This window comes from Mercenaria mercenaria, chromosome 17 (assembly GCF_021730395.1).
Source record: "Mercenaria mercenaria strain notata chromosome 17, MADL_Memer_1, whole genome shotgun sequence".
Taxonomy (NCBI): domain Eukaryota; kingdom Metazoa; phylum Mollusca; class Bivalvia; order Venerida; family Veneridae; genus Mercenaria; species Mercenaria mercenaria.
In genome coordinates, this window is record NC_069377.1 from 71,250,243 (window position 1) to 71,271,480 (window position 21,238).

The window sequence follows — 21,238 nt, forward strand, 5'->3', positions numbered from 1 at the left end:
GTGGACACTGTACATCAAGAAACATAACTCTATCCTGCTTTTTGCAAGAGTGATGGCCCTTTTATGACTTAGAAATCATGGTAGGACAATATTTCTATTACACAAAAAAAATCAGATGAGCGTCAGCACCCGCAAGGCGGTGCTCTTGTTTAATAATAGATTTCAGCTTAAGCCAGTGATAGGGAATGTGTGTGGTGTTACACGTTTCATAACCTCTCATGTACAGTCTATATCTAACTGAGTCATGCTGTTGTTTTGCTTGGTTGTATTCTGTGCTTCCAGAAGATCTTGTTATGTAACATTTTGTTGGTTGGAGTATACATGTATTGTATTTAGAGTATCTAGGAGACGGATGATATTATTTCGGAATTATTGTTTATTTGTGACGTATGAATACAATGTCTTGTAACATACTGTGTTTTATGTAAACACTATGTGCTACTGTTGGTCCTGGAATGGATATTCCGGTAATGTTCATTTCAGTTGTTTTTTATAATAGAATTTTTGTATCCTGTATGCATGTGTTATGGTAGTGGTACCATATTTTAATCCAATATATATGTGCTTCAGTTTTGTGTAAAGATTTTGCCCATGTACAAAATGGCTTTGTATTATATTAATATATGCAATATGTATATTGCAGTTTCATACGTATGAGATTTGAATTTAGTTCTAAAACAGAAAGATTGTGATGCAAACAAATTTACTCTACATTATATTATGTTTGCCAATTAGTGTAAATTATGTTTAATAGGAGAGCACTTCAGATTTATCTTTATAAAAAAATTATATATTACCGGTATTTAGTGTTGTTGAATTGTTAGTTGCATATTTAGATATGGTCAGGGATAGAAGAATATGAGTATGTTCAAACAAATACTGTGAAATCAGATATTTTCCTGAAGCTGTAAGTTTGCTATTCTTAGCTCAACAAGTGAAAGAATAGGAAGAGGTAATACACCTTCGTTAAAGTTTTTGCAGTGTCATATCTCTGTAGCCTTTGCGTGTATTCAACTGAGTTAACAGTTAATTAAGCCAATTTCAATAACTCTTGGTTGAAGTTACTCAGCTTTACCTTGATAGTTGCATGCAAACTTTCTTGAATCTTTAAGTTGAAAAGGGCCATGACTAAAAATAAATTCAATCAAGAGTTACCTAACATTTTTAAGACAGCAGGTTTGTTGACTGTGATACAGATAGTTGTTACTCTGGTATAACATGGTATTTGCGTATAGAACTTTATTCGAAAAGAGGCCATTAATTTACATTAGAGTTTTATCTTCAGCCAAGTTAGGGAACTCTTGGTTGAATTGGATTCAGATTGTCACGCTCCCACTTTTCTCACTTAGAAAAGTTTGTGGAAGTTTTGCATGCAAGTGGTTATTGCTATCATATTAAAATTGGTTACATAAATCTTGCCGGACTACAATGACTGTAATGGCCCTTGTTCAACAAAGAAATTATTGAATGGTCGAGCATGCTGTCTTATGGACAACTCTCATTAAAATAAATTAGTATGCAATATAGAATATTTACAATTGATAACAGAATGCTGACATATATAGGATTATTTATAACAGTAACAGTATTTTTGTGAAAGCTTGTTTTCATGAGAACAGTGAGCTAGCCAAGATAGCAAACATAAATCATTTAGGAAAATATTTGTTTTTACAGATAACAAAAATGCTCAAAATTACTTAAGCTTTTTTTCATTGCGTCAGACATTTAATATTGAACTGCTCAGTTGTAAAGTTAATAGAAATTAGATATTAGAGAGAGAAACTATTCAACAAGCTTCTTATGCCTCATTTGAAAAATATTTTTCACAAGCAGATGTAGAGCACATTTTGCATAGATTTATTGTACTGTTGAACTGTTGTTTACATTAAATAGACAAGGTGTTTTCAAGTTTCTACAAGGCTCATTGAGATAGTTGAGTTTTATTTACAGACCTGTTTCTATCACACTTCAGTGTAATTTATGCATTTATTACAGTTGATAAAGGATATTTGAAAAGGCTGGATCAGTATCAATTAATTATTGAAACTGAATATACAATTTACTGTTTGATCTGCGTTTTCTGTAACAAAGGTTTTCCATGATTTTGTTCTGTAAGACTGAACAATGCATATTAAACATCATTTCAAAGAGAACTGCCAGAGTGGCAGTAGGAACTTCTTGAATTTTCAGTGTATCTTGATTAGTTAAGAAGTTATTGCTCAGAAGGAATTCAATAGGGAAATTTCATTTTTGAAGTTTATCTGTTTTAGACACACACAAAAGTTTCAAAATCCAAATTTTGACTTCAGTGGATTTACATTATAGATTATACTTACCCATGAATGCCATGAAAAACTTTTTAGCCATAAAATATCAAAGATCACTTTAAAGTTTAAAAAATTCCTAATGCCACCTTTGCAGACCTTTAGAATCATGTATAAATTGTATCTGGATCGTGCAAAACTAGCCAAACTTCACAACAAACGTGTTATGAATTTAATGAACCTAACAGTAGGTTGATTATTTAACCGAATTGTGCAGACATTTTTTTTCTGATAAGATTTTTATTTTTGAAGCTGTAAAATTTAAAGATCTTACATTATCCTTAAAGTGTTTCTTTTTTAGATGAAATAGAATTATGTTCTGTCATATTATACAATTATTTAGCTTTCCCTTCAGAGCAAAATGAAAAATGAAAATTTGTATTTGATTTTGTTCCACTTTGTATGATATTTTTTAGCTCTACTGTCACAAAGTGACAAGGTGAGCTTTTGTGATCGTTTGTCGTCCGTGCGTGCGTTAACTTTTGCTTGAGACCACTCTAGAGGTCACATTTTTCATGGGATCTTTATGACAGTTGGTCAGAATGTTCATCTTGATGATATCTAGGTCAGGTTCGAAACTGGGTCACGTGCGGTCCAAAACTAGGTCAGTATGTCTAAAAATAGAGAAACCTTGTGACCTCTCTAGAGGCCATATTTTTCAATGGATCTTCATGAAAATTGGTCAGAATTTTCATCTTGATGATATCTAGGTCAAGTTCAAAACTGGGTCACATGAGCTCAAAAACTAGGTCACTATGTCAAATAATAGAAAAAACAGTGTCATACTCAGTTCAAAACTGGGTCATGTGGGGACAGGTGAGCGATTCAGGACCATCATGGTCCTCTTGTTTAACATATTGTGATCTTTCTTCCATATTTTTAAGTAATCAATTTTTCTGTCATTTAAAATAATTATAGAATATAAAAACAGATCAGATGGTGATTTGAGCAATTTATTGTATTACCCAGGAGGTTTATATATCTTGTTGTTGTTGTTGTGACAGTTTTGATGTTTGTTATCTTGCATTTAGTTGTATATTATATTTCATCTTTTTTGTCTACAAATTGCACGCATATACATTATATTGTTTCATGCATAATACGAATATATTTGTAAATAAAAGCTTACTTAAACTTAAACCTTGCATTTATTCTTTGTTTTGATTTGTCATCTTTCGAACCCCAGAAGTACCATGATTTTTAGAGAACCCATAGGTTCACAGTGTCATACCTTCTATTTGTCAAGGAGACTAGGGTGACAGGAAAAGTAAAACAAGAGTTGCCAAAGGATAGTGCTTGACTATACAAACGTGTGCCAACAGAAAGATAAAATTGACAGAAAACAGCAAATGCAGTAGAAAAATTGTTGAGATTTTTGTATCTTCTTGTGTGTAGAAGGGAAGGGGGAGCAGATACAGTATGGGTGAAGGTGAACTTCAAAATGAGTCAACATTTTGAATGAGAAAGGAGCGTGCAAAAACAGGTTGACAGGGGCGGGTAGCTGACCGTGAGGGAGGTCGGGGGAATAGTAAGGAACTGTGTGTGAAAAAAGTAAAAAACATGTAGGGGGGATAGAAATCAGGTAGTTTTAATAGATGTCAGGGAGGGAAAAGGTATGCAGGAAACTTAGAAACAATATATGATGTGTGAAAAATATATAAAAAAATTGGGGGGGGGGCATAAAAAGGTATGCCCCAACTTGTTTGTTTTGTTTGTTTGTTTTGGGTTTAACGCCGTTTTTCAACAGTATTTCAGTTATGTTACGGCAGGCAGTTAACCTAACCAGTGTTCCTGGATTCTGTACCAGTACAAACCTGTTTTCCACATGTAACTGCCAACTTCCCCACATGAATCAGAGGTGGAGGACTAATGCTTTCAGACACAATGTCGTTTATCAAATGGTCACGGAGAACACATGCCCCGCCCGAGGATCGAACTCGGGACCCCTCGATCCGTAGACCGACGCTCTACCACTGACTTTGACCATTTGACATAACCTTATACCAAAACATGACATTGTATGCCCACAATAAAGACCACTCCATATCTGAGGTGTAGTGGAATTAAAAGCCAGTAGTTGAGAACATTCAACTTTAACCAGCACTATTACAATATCTGACCCCAGTGACCCCAGTGACCAGGACCTTTGGGACACCTGACCCATAATTACAAGACGTCTGCCCCTTATCAAGACACATCCTTGTGCAAGGTTTCATGATAATGGGGACAGTAGATAAGAAGATACAGTGGAAATGAGAAGCTTGCCATAAAACTTCAACCCTTATCATGCTCCACACGACTGATTCTGCCTTTGTGACCAGTGTAGATCTTGATCAGCCTGCACATCTGTGCAGTCTGATCAAGATCTGCACTGTTCACCATTCAGTCAGTATCTTTTTGGTAAGCATCCCTTTTAACTGTTAATGGTACTGTCCAAATTGAAAGATGGACAAGTTCACTATAGAAATTTAGAATATAACATCAAACTTGAACAATGTCAGGAGTACAGTACCTCTTTGTATTCTCTGAATTATTGCACTTAAATTTTTCAATTGCGCAAATTAGTTGTGAAACAACAGATGCAAATTCAGAGAATTCCAGACATGCTATAAACTGTGACTGGAAAAAGCAAGGTCGTATCACCTTAACTACCACAGTGTTTAATACGCCTTTTTAAAAAGCAGGAAATATTACGACAGAGTCCCTCCGTTTGCCCATAATTTCTTTTGCATCATTTTGCCAAGCATGCATGTACAAGGCCAATGAGAGGTGTGTTGACAATTGTTTGCCATGCACGCAGTTACATGTATTATGGTAAAGCACAAATGCTGGTAGGAAAGAGGGTATGATCTAGTGACCTAGGTTACACACAGTGCACACTGTCTTTATAAGGTTAACAATTAAAGCCTAGATATTAAGAGTAGAAGCAGTGGTCCAGTGGAAACACGGTCCGACTCGGACTACAAACCAGGGTCTATGAATTCCAGCCCAAGCTCCTCCAACTAAAATTTTTAACATTTGGTCAAGAGTCCCGTGTATGGATACTTTACACCTAGCAGACCAGAGAAGCTTCTGGAATTTGGAGTGTCTTTTGTCTTCAGTATCTTACAATTTCCTCCCTTTAAAAATTACACACAGTCTTCTGGAGGGTTTCTGGTTGACTTCTGGATCTTGCACTTTCTTCCCACAAAAAGTGACTGTCTTCTGGAGGAGTTACCCATATGGGTCTCTAGTGGCAACTACAACAATAAGTTAACATACAAATCTAGGTGTCACTTTGATATAGGGTACAGGGTTGGATCATGCACTATGCACATTGTCTTTGCAATATTAACATATTAATGTAAGTTTCTGAGGTTTAGATATAAGGAGCAGAAAAAAAGGTAAAGCTACTTGCCAAGTGACCTAGATCTTGGACCTAGTGACCTTAATGTTTGTTTTGTATGTATCTGGTCATCTTATGATAAACATTTTTGTACTTATTTGAAAATCCATTTAACCTGTTCTGGAAAGGAAATATGGACAAAATGACGAACTGTCATGTTTGACTACAATAAAGCCTCCATATGGTATAATCACTGGATTGGTGGACAAACTTTGTTCCAAACAAGACTCAACAGTAATAAAATCCTTGACCCCATGTGTTAACTTATCATTTAGCTACAGATCTAGGTCTTAAAGACCAACCAGTTATGTGGTGAAGCAGAGTACATGTTAGTACTAAATTAGTTTGGCCTTTAGGAATATAAGTTAGGTTTAACACAATCAACAAACTGAAATGTTGTTGAAAAACTGAACATAGCAGGACAAAGATTACAAATTTAAACCTCAGTGTTCATAGCTTAGTGTACCTGACTGTCATGGAAGACATGAATAACTGCCTTAAAATCTATATTTTTGAAAAAGTGACAAAATACAAACTAGTCTTGCTATTATTTTTCATATTTTTATTTTGCAAAATAGATACATGTTTATTTCAAAATTGCTGCAATTACAAACATTTAAAATCAGACAATAATCATCCATTATAAAAAGCTCTAGAATATTGTTAGGAATTCCTAATAAACTCCTCCACACCTGAATCCCTAAGTACTAGAAACCCCTCCAAACTGAACCAATTTTATGGTCTTGAAATGTGACTTTATTTCATGGGTAAAATACCCCTTTTAAACTGGAACCACTCTTTCTTGGAAAGCAAACATTTTTTTCAGGCCAAACCTCTATCAACACAAAGTTATCCCTGAAAATCAAACATTTTAAAGTAAATGCAATTTTGGCACTTTCTTTTAGTTGTAATTACCAAAATTTGCTCTATTTGGTAGCATATGTTCATAAAAATTTCAAAGTTGTTGTCTGAAACAGTATCTAAACAAAATCAAGATATAAATGTATCAGGTTGCTTGGTAATATAATAGGGTTATTATAACTGTAGCTTGATCTGGGATGCAGTATTCTGCTCGAGTGGATTTTGCCAGATTGGATCTCACGAGGCACGCAAGCGCCGAGTGTGATCCGACCTTGCAAAATCCACGAGAGCCGAATACAAAGTCCCAGATTTAGCTATGTTATAATGACCCTTTTATTATATACCTTTACCGTTTTGATTCTTGTTTCATTCTTGAACAAAATCTTAAAGTTTATCGATATTAAATGGAACTAAGTGAAGTTCTTATGTGCGCTATTTACAGAAATGTGTCAGTCATGCATATTTATGAAAATAGTCCGGCAGCATACAATACGGAAGATACAATAGGGAATTTTAAAGGTACAATACGGAATTTTTGTCTGTCTGTTCATATTTAATTGTGAAATACAAGCCGAATTTTTACAGAATTTATATAGGTATATAATAAAACTATTTATGTAATGCAGCACAGATTCCACCGTTCAAACTTTTAACCTGGTCTGGAAGCTCTTCAGAAAGAGGGGTTCTGCTGAACATGTTTACAGGGACTTTTTATCACATTAATCTTTAAAGGTAAATGCTAAAGGATTCTGATTTAACTTGGGAAGTTCAAGAAAGTTCCCACCTGGAATGCATAGAATAACTAAACCAGACATAATTGTCTAGTATTGATTGGAAACTGATTTGCCCCAATGCAGTATACTACAGCACTGCTAAAATAAATATCCATAAAATTCAAACATTTCAAGCAGCGTTTACACTTCCTGGAGACTTTCCAATTTATTATTAAGGTAGTGGACCCATAATGGCAGTCAGCAATTTCCGGATGATTACGTTCTCCCGTTACGCAATTCAGCATTCTTTGGACATACATGTAAATGCAGCATGTAAATGCACACCACTTTCCGTATTCCTATAGACTGCAGGTGTAAGCAAATGGAGAATATGAAAATTACCGAATGCCATTATGGGTTCTGCACCTTAATAACATGTGTACAATTTTACATAATGTAATGAAATGTAAAATATATTCTGATTTGTTTTACTCTGGCTACTGTACCATCTGAAGACTGAAGTAATTATCTCGCTGACTATTGCACTTTCCCAACAACTGTATACTGTTAAAATATATAATTTCATTGGCATAATATTATATGCTGTAGACTGGGTTACCTTCTCTTCACTTTTATTTCATGTTTTGTGTTTTTAAGAAATTGCACTTCCTGGTTGTGTATACTTCTTAATGATTCTAAATAATATTAACATTTTCTTAAATTCCTGCGTTGCTCTGTTCTCAAAACTAAAACTATCGTGAATATTACAGAATATACAGTAGTTACAATTTTAACAGCTATTCCGACAGGACATAAACTTGTTAATTTCAAGTTTTAAAGATCAAATCAATGGACTATTAATCTGCTTGTTAGAATTTTATGTCATAGATTGACACCAACATAAATATCCATTATGAAGTTCATAAAAATTAATACTCCACAAACGCTAATGACTTCATATTACTTTCTTTTGATCAATATGACTAACATGCAAAAATACTGTTTTACAAATATGTTCTTGAAAATACAGAAATATGTACAGTGCTATAGATTCTGATATTAAACATTGGTTACAAGAAGATTTTATATTTCATTAGCAAATGTAATCAGTTTTCCCTTTAACAAATTTATCGCAAAATGTCTGATGTTTGCACTCTGTGAAAGTGGCCTTCAGTCATTTTTGTACCTGAAGATGTCAAATTCATCATTATGTAACAAAGAAATGTCGATTATTTGCCTCGATGCTACCATCCAAACATGTATTCCATGGCTTTACTTATCACCCCTGTGCTTTTTTTTGGTGCCTGACTGTTTTGTACAACCTGAAAAAGATCATGAGTACAGTGGCTTGAACTAGTACCAGCGGGTGTTCCATTTTGTCAAAGTCTCTGAGGTGTGGAATTCAGAAAATTAGTTACATTTTCAACAAAATTTAGATAAGCATTTCAAAATGTACTTATACAACATTTATAAAAGTTTTGTGGATTTGATTGTAGAAGGGAACTAGATAAATGCTTTTGAAAATTTTCATCATTTTTTCATCATTTTCTGCTTATTATAGAAGGATACCAGTTTTCTAAACATTGGCACACACACTTCTTGAGCCAGATAAACACTTTCGTCATTCTCAGATTTTTCACAGAAAGCTACATGCATTTTGCTATGTTTACATTCTGAAGAATGCAAAATAGCCTAATCAAATAATGACTCATGGGTTCTGCACATCGTCTTGATGAGGTGACCATTTGACCCAAGTTTCATGAAAATCCTTCAAGGGGTTTAGGAGATACAGAGCGGACACGAAATGTTACAGATGGAAAGACAAAAGGATGGAAGAATGGACGGAGACCATTCCTATAACCCCCCACCACTCGTGGCGGGGGATTAATTAAAGTCGTAATTTGTAAGTGGCCTTTAAAACTAACTTATTTACATACAAAATGTCCAAAGAAGAATTGTCCGTAATGCTTAAGAAAACAAACTATAAATTCTACATAGGTAGAACTTTTTTATTGTCAAAGTGTCAAAGAAACATTTTACACCAAAATTTCTTCAAAACCTTTATGCCAATGTCCTTTTATTACCTTATTCCAGTTATGTATCATTCATAAACCAAAATCTCTGCAAGTAACAGAACACTCCTATACATGACAAGATGGAAGACAAATAACTGAAACTGTGTTCACAGAACTTCTTGGGTCATTTGCATAAAAATCTAAACAAGAGGGCCATGATGGCCCTATATATCGCTCACCAGAGTTGATCTGGCCTATTGACCTTGTTTTTTACCCCAAATGAGCCAGTTTCGAATTTAACCTAGAGATCATCAAGACAAACATTCTGACCAAGTTTCATAAAGATTGAGTCACAACTGTAGCCTTTAAAGTGTTCACAAACTTTGCCTTTGATTTGACCATGTGACCTAGTTTTTGACCCTAAATGACCCAGATTAAAATTTAACCTAGAGAGCATCAAGACAAACATTCTGACCAAGTTTCATAAAGATTGAGTCACAACTGTGGCCTATAGAGTGTTCACAAGCTTTTCCTTTGATCTGGCCTACTGACCTACTTTTTAACCCCGCATGACCCATTTTCAAAATTGACCTAGAGATCATCAAGGCAAACATTCTGACAAAGTTTCATAAATATTGGGTCACAACTGTGACCTCTAGAGTATTCAAAAGCTTTTCCTTTGATCTGAATGGGTGACCTAGTTTTTGACCCAAAGATTCGAACTTGACCTAGAAATCATCAAGACAAACATTCTGACCAAGTTTCATAAAGATTGGGTCAGAAATTCTGGAGTGTTTACAAGCTTTTCCTTTTGATCTGGCCTACTGATCTAGTTTTTGATCCCACATGACCCAGTTTCAAACTTGACCTAGAGATCATCAAGACAAACATTCTGCCCAAATTTCATGAAGATTGGGTCACAACTGTGTTCTCTAGAGTGTTCACAAGCTTTTCCTTTGATTTGCCCGGGTGACCTAGTTTTTGAATTCTGACTAATTCTAATAAGTTTCAAACTTGAATTGTGGTCTCTAGAGTGTTGAAAAGATTTTCCTTTTATCTAGCCTAGTGACCTTGTTTTTGAACCCACTTGACCCAGTTTCAAATTTGACCTAGAAATCAAGACAAACATTCCGACCAAGTTTCATAAAGATTGGGTCACAAATGTGGCCTCTAAACTGTTCGCAAGCTTTTCCTTTGATCTGGCCTACTGACCTAGTTTTTGATCTAACATGACCCAGTTTCGAACATGACCAAGAGATCATCAAGACAAACATTCTGACCAAGTTTCATAAAGATTGGGTCATAAATGTGGCCTCTAGAGTGTTCAAAAGCATTTCCTTTGATCTGGCCTACTGACCTAGTTTTTGACCCAACATGACCCAGTTTCAAACTTGACCTAGAGATCATCATTCTGACCAAGTTTCATAAAGATTAGGTCACAAATGTGGCCTCGAGAGTGTTCACAAGGCAAATGTTGACGGACGTCGCACGATGCACTGACGCACGACGGACGCTGCCGGACAATGACCGGTCACAATAGCTCACCTTGAGCACTTGGTGCTCTGGTGAGCTAATAATGAATTTCACCTTGTGATTTTTCAGGAAATTTATTTCTACATGAAATCCAATGAAAAATCCACCAAAACAATAAAATAATTGTTTGTTAGCAATTTTTCCTGGGAAACAGTCCTCGAAACATTAATAAAATCATAAAATCTTAATGGATACCTCATTTTCACTCCTTGCAGCCATATATGCTGCTGTAAGGGGTCGTATAGGTGTATTTTTGAGCTGTCCACTAGGAGTAGATGTAAAGTGACTGTTTGGTGTACTAAATACTGATGTATTTACAGGATCATTCTCTTTTTCTCCTTCCATCACTTTCTGTAAGCATAAACATTTTCTACATTTTCCTGAAAAGCTGTCATGTTCACCATTTAAAATTACATTTGCAAAATTATTTCATATGAACTTAAATGCTGTTTCCATAGATATAATGTAAAACATAATTATGTGCAAATTCTCAATAACTGGAGCTGTTTCAAAAATACTTCCTATAATAGATACTGCTGATAATGACTGCCGGAGATATCTCAGAATGTAATTTCTGATCCCAAATATGTTTTCACCTTTGGCTTAATGACCCCCTTAACATGACAGGTCAACTACTGACCTATGAAAACCATTCTATTAAGTTTGATGGCTATAAACCAAACTAGAAACCATTATTAGCCTCAAGCTCACTGTAAGCTTGATTGTTGACCAACTGACTGCAAAAAGAGAGGTCAACTACTGACCATGTACAAGTATGTGATGAAGCTTTGATGGCAGTAAACCCAAGTGTTTAGTCTCAGGATAACTTCGAACCTACCAATCCAAGGCAATCCTCCTCTGAATTGTGGCCTACATAGGCCACTGTGTTTTCCAGTTACTGATCATAACCTGCTTCCTGCCTCAAAATCCACAATTCAACAAGAGGATCATTGACCCTAAAATGCTCACTTGTGTAAAAGGCTTTAAGTGTGCTTGTATTGCTTGTATATTTCTTCTATGTTAGCCTATATTATATACATGTCAAACACATTTCTGAACCTAGAGCAATAATTTGAACAATAATGGTAGACATTAAAAATCTGATATCACACGCCAAATATCAAGGCTCTAGCTATTATTGATTCAGAGAAGAAGATTTTCAAAGTTTCTTATATAAAAGCCTATAGTTAGTACATGTCAGACACAGGGGCGTAGCCATTTTTTTTAACCTTAGGGCAATAATTTTGACAAGTATGGTAGAGAGTCAAACCCTTTAATATCACATGCCAAATATCAAAGCTCTAGAGAAAAGGATTTTTCAAGTCTGATAGCTGAAAAGCTATTTTTAACCAAAAAGACCCATATTTTCAATGAACCGGAACCAGTTGAACAATTTTGAAAGAGGGCTACCCAGAAATCATTAGTGTAAAGTTTCATCAAAATCCATTCAGTGGTTTTGGAGGAGATGTTGTTTAAAGGAAATTGTTGATGAAAAGTGACCACGACCTCTGGTGGCCATGTTTTTTGACAAATCAGAAAAATTTGAACAAGATTTGTAGAAGGTCACACAAGGACAATTTGTGTGAAATTATTTTAAAATCAGGCTAACAGTTTTATATAAGAATATTTTCTAAGTTTCTACTATATACATAAAGGGAAAAGTGACCATGCACCCCCCTGGCAGCCACGTTTTTTGACGAATTGGAATAATTTGAGTAATCTTGGTAGAGGGTCATACAAGAACCATTTGTGTAAATTTATTTTAAAATCAGGCTAGCAGTTTCACACAAGAAGATTTTTAAAGTTTCCACTATATACATATAGGGGAAAGTGACCACGCCCTCTGGCGGCCATGTTTTTTGATGAATCAAAATATATTGAATAATCTTGGTAGAGGGTCACACAAGGACCATTTGTGTAAAATTAATGTAAAATCGGGCCAACAGTTTCACACAAGAAGATTTTTAAAGTTTCCACTTATATAAGGAAAAGTGACCATGCCCTCTGGCGGCCATGTTTTTTGACAAATCAAAATAATTTGAACAGTCTTGGTCACACAAGGACCTTTTGTGTGAAATTATTTTAAAATCGAGCCAGCAGTTTCATGCAAGAAGATTTTTTTTAAAATTTCCACTATATATCCATATAGGGAAAAGTGACCACGCCTCCTGGCGGCCATGATTTTTGACGAATCAGTATAATTTTAACAATCTTGGTAGAAGGTGACATAAGGACCATTTAGGTGAAATTATTTCAAAATCAGACCATCAGTTTAGGAGGAGATGTCATCTGAAGCTTTTTCTATTTTTAGCCCTGTCGGCCCTATGCGCAACCGTTTGAACAACTTTGGTAGAAGACCATCCAAGGAACATCCATGCCAATTTCATCAAATCCATTCAGTGCTTTTGGAGGAGATGTCTCTTAAACACAACCGTTGATGACGGAGGTACAGATGCACACACACACGACGGACACAGTGTGATCACAATAGCTCACCATGAGCTAAAAACGGATGTCATCTACTGACCTAAGGCAACAGTTCTATTAAGTTTGTCACTGCAGGTGTAAGAATTCTGTAGTTACTGATATGAAACCAACTGCTCTACCAACAGACCTACCAACCAACATAAGCAGATGGATGGGCAGTATAGGAATAATGTTCATTTCTTCTACTAAGCATATGAATTCAAAACAGCTTACAAATAAAAAATATTCCATAATCTCTCAATGACAAAACTAATTTCAATATTATTTAGATTTATTGTTAAACCTATAATTATGGAAAGCCACCAAAGCAATAAAACTAAGGAGTAAATGTTTACCTTATCTATGCAGTGTGACACTCCTACCATTATGTTGTTACCAAGGATTTTACCATTTTTACTAAGTGCTTTCTTGGCTTGTATTTTTGACTGATAGTGTATATGCATCCAGTTGCCTTCTGTAGTTATCTGAAACAGTAAGTAAACATATACAAAACATTGAATTCAAAATCTAAAATCCTGAACCTATTTTGTCTTTTCAACATTACAAGGTTTAAACCTGATTTTTAGCTTGAACATATTTCATCAATTTATAACAATATATATACATGTATTGTTGACAATATACTGACAATATATAAAAGGAATAAGAACAAATGAAAAGTCCTTTATACCATCTTTCACAAAAAAGCCTTCAATTTAATCTGTCAATTTCAAACCAGAACAAAAGACTGGCTTAGATACACAAGCAAAATTGATTACAAACCTAACTACATATCAAACACTAAGTGACTGACTAAGCCATTCTATAGGAAAAGTCTAATTCCCAAGGACTGAGGTATGAAACGTTCCCAATGACTGAGGATTTCCCGCCTTTCCGTTGTGACCCCGCCTTTTCGCTCCGCCCCTTTCATACGTCTAATCACCGGCGGATGAGATAATCGCCTGAGACTTGGCCAAATCTGACCAAAACATAGAACATTGAAATTATTGATAATTTCATTCAATCAGTTCATATTTATTTTTGTCTCATCTGTCTATGTTATCTAGGTTTAAAAACTAGGTCATTGGCTCAATACTAGTAATATAGGTGCTTTGTTTATGCACCTGTGGCCACAATCTTTCACTGTAATTCTTCATCAATTCCAGGGAAGCATATTTGAGGGAAGAATATATTGTTGCGTTAACAGACAAAAAATTGAAAAAAGCCTTTGAAGAAAACTTTCAGTAAGTACTCTTTTTATTGTAACCAAGGGGTAAAGTGACTGGTACTTTTATAGATAAATGTTTTGTGTGTATGACTGTGAAACTCGGCAAGTAGAGCCTTGGGCGTACATTTTGTTACTGTGACTGCCCCGGTTAGAAACTCGTCTGTTCATTTTTTTCTTATTTTTAGCTCACCTGAGCACAAAGCGATCAAGGTGAGCTATTGTGATCGTTCAGGGTCCATCCGTCAGTGTGTCCGTCAACAGTTTCTTTAAATGATATCCTCTATACCACTGATCGGATTTTGACCAAACTTCATAGAAGTGAGCCTCGGGTGGTCCTTTTTCAACGATTTCAAATTGTTCCAGTTCATTGTACAACTAGGTCACAGATGCTAGATATAGATTTTTTAAAGTGAAAACTTCCATAAATCTTCTTGTCTGAAACCACAAGGACTCTAGGCCTTTCATATTTGACGTGCAGCATTTTGAGTGGTCCTCTACATACAGGTACATTGTTAAAATTATGCCTGTAGGTTGAACATTAACCGCACCTGGGGATGGGGGAGGGGGTTACAAGACTTAGAGAGGAAAAACTTTAAAAGCTTTATTGTCTGAAACAACAAGATATAGGCATTTCATATTTGGTGTGTAGTATTGTCTAGATCATCTTATGCTCCTTGGGTGAAAATGGCCCCGTATGGGAGTTCACAAATTTTACATAGACTTCTTTAGGCAATAGTACCGGTATTCTTTTCGTGCTATATACGAATGATTTTAACTCAGGTTAGCGGTACAGGGCCTCCAAGACCCTCTTGTTCATAAAAACATTGGTCACAAAAACAGTGTTTTAATGTTCACAAAAAGACTAAATATAGATTCTGTCAAAAGTAGCAATTTACTAATAATCTGGATTTCAGTTGCTTAAATGTTAATATATGTAAACATATACGACAGTTAAGAGTTAAAATCACATTATCGGGACTGATGAAATACATGTACATAAATTTGAAATGTGAGTTGATTTATTTTGTAATAAAGATTGATCATATAATTTCAGTTTTCATTTCGAAATAATTTGAAAGAGACCTTGCCAGTTCAGTCTTGATTTTCATGGTTCAGCTTTGACATCGGCATATTCCTGTGACAATTATTATTATTACTATTATACCAGATTTCTATAGCGCCCTTTTCATGATCAATTTCATATTCAAAGGTGCTTTACATAGTTCTAATGCAGCCACACAGTACGCATAATTCATCCTCTACTAGTACAGACACAGAGCGATCTGACTAGAGAGACAGAGTGAGATAAAGCCCCCACGACAGAGAGATCAGAAATCAGATACAGGCTTGTGCAGCTAACTTAGCCTAGCTCGTTCCGAATAGACAGCCTGGTTCTTTGACGTGCCCAGTGTATAGCACTGATACACGCAAGGATTGCCTGGGTTCCTGGCCAGTACACTTCTACTTGGGTGGGAAACAGTGAAAAGCGTTTCTGAAAATTCCCGAGTAGGTGCCGGGGATCGAACCCCTGACCTCAGGATTGGAAGGCCAATGTGCAAACCACTGAGCTATCCTTCTACCCCAAAGACCACAATGACAGGGTGTGCTATGGGGATAGAAATTGTCATTCTTTGACAGTTCTAGCCCAGCTTGTTTAAAATAACACAGCAAATGAAAGTTAAGTTTGCTGTTTAAGTAAATGACTGATTGTCTTAGTTTTCTTGCATATTCATATGTATATGAATTGAAGTTATTTACTAAAAATTACTCCCTTGATCTATTACAGTTTAGCTGGACTATATTGTGAAAAAGTTTTGTTCAAGGAGGCCTTGTGTGTCTTATTCCAGAGCGTTACTGGAGCCAATTACCATGATGCAGAAAAAGAGTGTTTGGCGGTCCAGAATGCATCCATGATACAAGCCATGAAAGATGGACTCAAAATATGTAATTCTGCTTATTTTTATTATTCAGTGCATATACTACTGACAAGAAACTGATATATAAAATGCATGTATAACATACATGTACAGTTATTTATTGTTCCACGTTCTGTAAGGTATTTATTTTATAGTATTATTAAAGTTCTATCTTGTTCTATGCCTAGCCTCAGACAGAGTGCTTAATTGATTTCCACCTAGACCTGTTTGTCCTTCTGTTTGATGCACTGTGGCTGTTTGTACTGACATTCTAAAAGAATATTGACATTACTTTGCTATTTATGTCTCCCAATCTACTGTTTAAGGTAAAGTAAATACATTGAAACGCTGTTAAAGAAATAAAAGTTGTGTATTTTTGTAGAATCTTGACAAAAAATTTAAGCTTAATCAAATAATTTAATTCTTTCGGAAATGTTTAAAGAAAGAATGCTGGTTAAAAATTTTGTCAATTTCAGATATGGCTATTTTTTTCAGATGTATTTATTATAACAGTATTCTAATTAATAACTCATTTTTAAACAAATTATATATTTTAACTGATCACCTTAGAATTCATTGTCAAATATTTTGAAGGAAGAAACATTAAAAATGATAATTAAAAAGTGTTTGTCAATTCATTTTGTGATTGTAATTGTACTGACTTGAATATCATTATATGTTGTTGTTTTTTTTTGATAGACTGATAACCCTCCTTTACGTAGACAATGTAAAATATCATAATGTAAAATTGGTCTACTAGAGCAAGAGGTCTCTATTTAGACTATACATTTTATAAAATAATATTGATGTTCTTTAAGGATTTTTGAAATGATATAATGTGAAAGGTATTATACATATATTTTAGACAACATTTTTTTGTCTGTTTAAAGATGGATCTCGTTGCTTCATGAGCTATATTGTCCAGAAGAATCAATTCTCAAAAATCATACTGTCTTAACTACATGTCACATGCTGTGTATTCTCTGAAATTCCAATAGAAGCAAGTGTCCCTGATTGATAGTAATGGCACAAGTGTGCATCATTTCTTACATTCTAGAGATGCTAGTATGTCTAATATCACCATATTACATGCCTATATATATAAAAGAAATTGAAATACATACAATAATAAAGTTATAAATGTCTTTAAGCATGTGTTCTTTTTCTTCCTGGTAGATCTGCCTTGTGTAGTTCTCAGTAAGACAGTTAAAGATGCTCGCCCGCAGAAAGGTTTACGGATTCACACCACTATATAGTTATGTAGGAAAAAGTAAAGCATTGCAAACGGTTTATTTTTCCAATGTAGTCTATATAATGTACATATTTTGACCCTCAAAGCTTGCGTTAGTAACACTTGAAGACAATATACATTTTTTGACCCTCAGTTCTTGGGATCGTAACTTCAGAGTTCATGTATATATCTTGAACCTCAGTGCTTGGTATGGTAACTTCAGAGGTCAATATACATATTATGACGCTCAATACCTCTGGGTTGGTAACTTTTGAAGACAATATACATATTTTGACCCTCAGTGCTTGGGATGGTAACTACAAAAGACAATAAACATATTTTAACCCTAAGTGGGATGTTAACTTCAATGGACAATATACATATTTTGACCCTCAGTCATTGGGATGATAACTTCATGGTCAATATATATATATATTGACCCTCAGTCCTTTGAATCTTAACTTCAGAAGTAAATATACATATTTTGAACCTCAGTGCTTAGGATGGTAACTGTAGAGGTCAATATACATATTTTGACACTCAGTGCTCGGGATGGTTACTTCATGGTCAATATATATATTTTGACCCTCAGTCCTTTGGATCATAACTTCAGAAGATAATATACATATTTTGACCCTCAGTGCTTGGGATGATAACTTCATGGTCAATATATATATTTTGACCCTCAGTCCTTTGGATCATAGCCTCAGAAGTTAATATACATATTTTGACCCTCAATGCTTGGGATGGTAAGTTCAGAAGTCAATTTACATATTTTGACCCTCAACGCTTGGGTTGGTAACTTTTGAAGACAATATACATTTTTTGACCCTCAGTACTTGGCATGGTAACTTCAGAAGACAATATATATATTTTGACAGTCAGTGCTTGGGATTGTAACTTCTTGGTCAATATATATATATATTATGACCCTCAGTCCTTTGGATCGTAACTTCTGAAGTTAATATACATGTTTTGACCCTCAGTGACCCTCAGTGCTTGGGATGGTAGCCTCAGAAGAGAATATACATTTTATTGACCCTCAGTGCTTTGGATGGTAACTTCAGAAGACAATATACATATTTTGACCCACAGTTCTTTGGATCGTAACTTCAGAATTCAATATACATATTTTGAACCTCAGTACATGGGATGGTAACTTCAGAGGTCAGTATACATATTTTTAAACTCAGTCCTTTGGATCGTAACTTCAGAAGTAAATATGCATATTTTCACCCTCAAATTGAGCTTGGGTTGGTAACTCATGCTTGGGATGGTAACTTCAGAAGTCAATATACATATTTTGACCCTCAATGCTTTGGTTGGTAACTGTTGAAGACAATGTAAATATTTTGACCCTTGATGCTTGCGTTGGTAAATTTTGATGACAATATACATATATTGACCCTCAATGCTAGGGTTGGTAACTTCTCAAGACAATGTACATATTTTGACCCTAAATGCTTGGGTTGGTAACTTCATGGTCAATATATATAATGACCCTCAGTGCTTGGGATGTTAACCTTAATAGACAGTATACGTACTTTGACCCTCAGTCATTCGGATAATAACTTCATGGTCAATATATATATTTTGACCCTCAGTGCTTGGGATGGTAACTTCAAAAGACAATATAAATATTTTGACACTCAGTGCTCGGGATGGTAACTTCAGAGGTCAATACATATATTTTGACCATCAGTGCTAGGGATGGTAACTTTTGAAGACAACATACATATATTGACCCTTACTGCTTCGGATGGTAGCTTCAGAGGTAAATATATATATTCTGACCCTCATTTCTTGGGGTGGGAACTTCAGAAGTCAATATGCATATTTTGACACTCAATGTTTGGGATGTTAACTTCAGAGGTCAGTACACATATTTTGAACCTCAGTCCTTGGGATGGTAACTTCAGAAGACAATATACATATTTTGACCCTCAGTGCTTGCGATGGTAACTTTAGAGGTCAATATACATATTTTGACCCTCAGTGCTTCGGATGGAAACTTCAGAAGACAACATAGATATTTTGACCCTCAATGCTTTGGATTGTAGCTTCAGAGGTATATATATATATATATATATACTGACCTTCAATCCTTGGGATGGTAACTTCAGAAGACAATAAACATATTCTGGTACACGCAACTTCAGAGGTGAATACACATTTTTTGACTCTTGGTGGTAACTCCAGAAGACCATATACATATTTTTACCCTCAGTGCTTAAAATGGAAACTTCAGAAGACAATATAGATATCAGTCCGTTGGATACCTCAGTCCTTTGGATAGTAACTTCAGAAGACAATATACATATTTTCACCCTCAGTGCTTAGGATGGAAACTTCAGAAGACAATATAGATATGTTGACCCTCAATGCTTTGGATTGTAGCTTCAGAGGTAAATATATAATTATATTTTCACCCTCAATCCTTGGGATGGTAACTTCAGAAGACACTAATCTTTTTCCGGTAACTTCGAAGGTCAATACACATATTTTGACTATCAGTGCTTGGGATGGTAACTCCAGAAGACAATATACACATTTTGAAGCTCAGTCCTTTGGATAGTAACTTCAGAGGACGATATACATATTTTGACTCCCAGTCCTTGGGATGGTAACCTTCATAACACAAAATTTGACCCTCAGTCATTGGGATGGTAACTTCCGATTACAAGATACTTGTTTGACCCTTAGTCAAGTTAGAACACAACCATGATGATAAGTTCACTTTTTCAAGAACGCATCCTGATAATGAATCATGCATTTTCTATAGCACTTGTCGACTCAAAACTCAGGGCATCGTATCTCCTTCGAACACACAAAGATTCAACATTTTTGAATCGAACCATTAAATATTGAATTAAGTAATACTGAAATATAACACTCAGTTCTGTTATCAAAATTCTTTTACAGTCTCTGCATAAACATACACTTCTCACATAATTAAACAGTCATCTCCGTGCTTTTATTTTCGATACCGTTTCGGTATTTCGTACTCGTTCAAGTATTTCCATCGTTTCGGTAGATTTAGTTATCATCTTCCCATCAAGTAAGAATATCTACAAATATGATTATACCGCCCACCAGACGAGTAGGCGGAGCCACCTCACTCATTGTGATACGAATTTCCTCTCAGTCCTTGGTAAATAGACACGACCCATTCTATACCTACCACATGAACCTGATTTTGACTTTGGAAGTCATTATGATATTTTATGTCAGCTAAATTATTGCAGACAGAGCTCCAGATAAGCTGCGTATTTGCGTATTTACGCAATTAAAATTGCAGAAAACCCAATTGAATTCATACAGTGTGCGTACTGAAACGCAATTAAAATTCCTAATACCCAATTCGTAAAAAATAGCTTGCGTATCGCATTTTCCTTATAACTAGAACGGGTACGAGACTTTAACGCTAGATTTTACTGACTGGTTATACGTTACTGCAGAACAGGTTGCAATTTATCGGAAAAATAACAGGACCATTCAGTCGGCTGATCGGTGTTATTTGGACGCTTTGTAAACAATTTACGCCGATAAAATGGAAAGAGGTTGCA

General features: G+C 35.2%; 1 protein-coding gene across 2 annotated transcripts in view; it reads right to left on the reverse strand.

The window, feature by feature from the left end:
- Nucleotides 1-6,256: 6,256 nt before the first annotated feature.
- LOC123536511 (nucleoporin NUP35-like) overlaps nt 6,257-21,238 on the reverse strand; it is a 28,517-nt gene continuing 13,535 nt past the window's right edge. Inside the window, exons 9-11 of one of the 2 annotated variants that reach the window (XM_045319729.2) lie at nt 13,654-13,782; nt 11,027-11,182; nt 6,257-8,605 (exon numbers count right to left, since the gene is read on the reverse strand). In XM_045319729.2, coding sequence (XP_045175664.1) covers nt 8,528-8,605; nt 11,027-11,182; nt 13,654-13,782 — 363 coding nt within the window. In that variant the 3' untranslated portion in view covers nt 6,257-8,527. Of the gene's footprint in view, nt 8,606-11,026; nt 11,183-13,653; nt 13,783-16,831; nt 17,990-21,238 lie in introns of those variants that run through there. The other variant, XM_053528578.1, reaches the window with a different exon arrangement.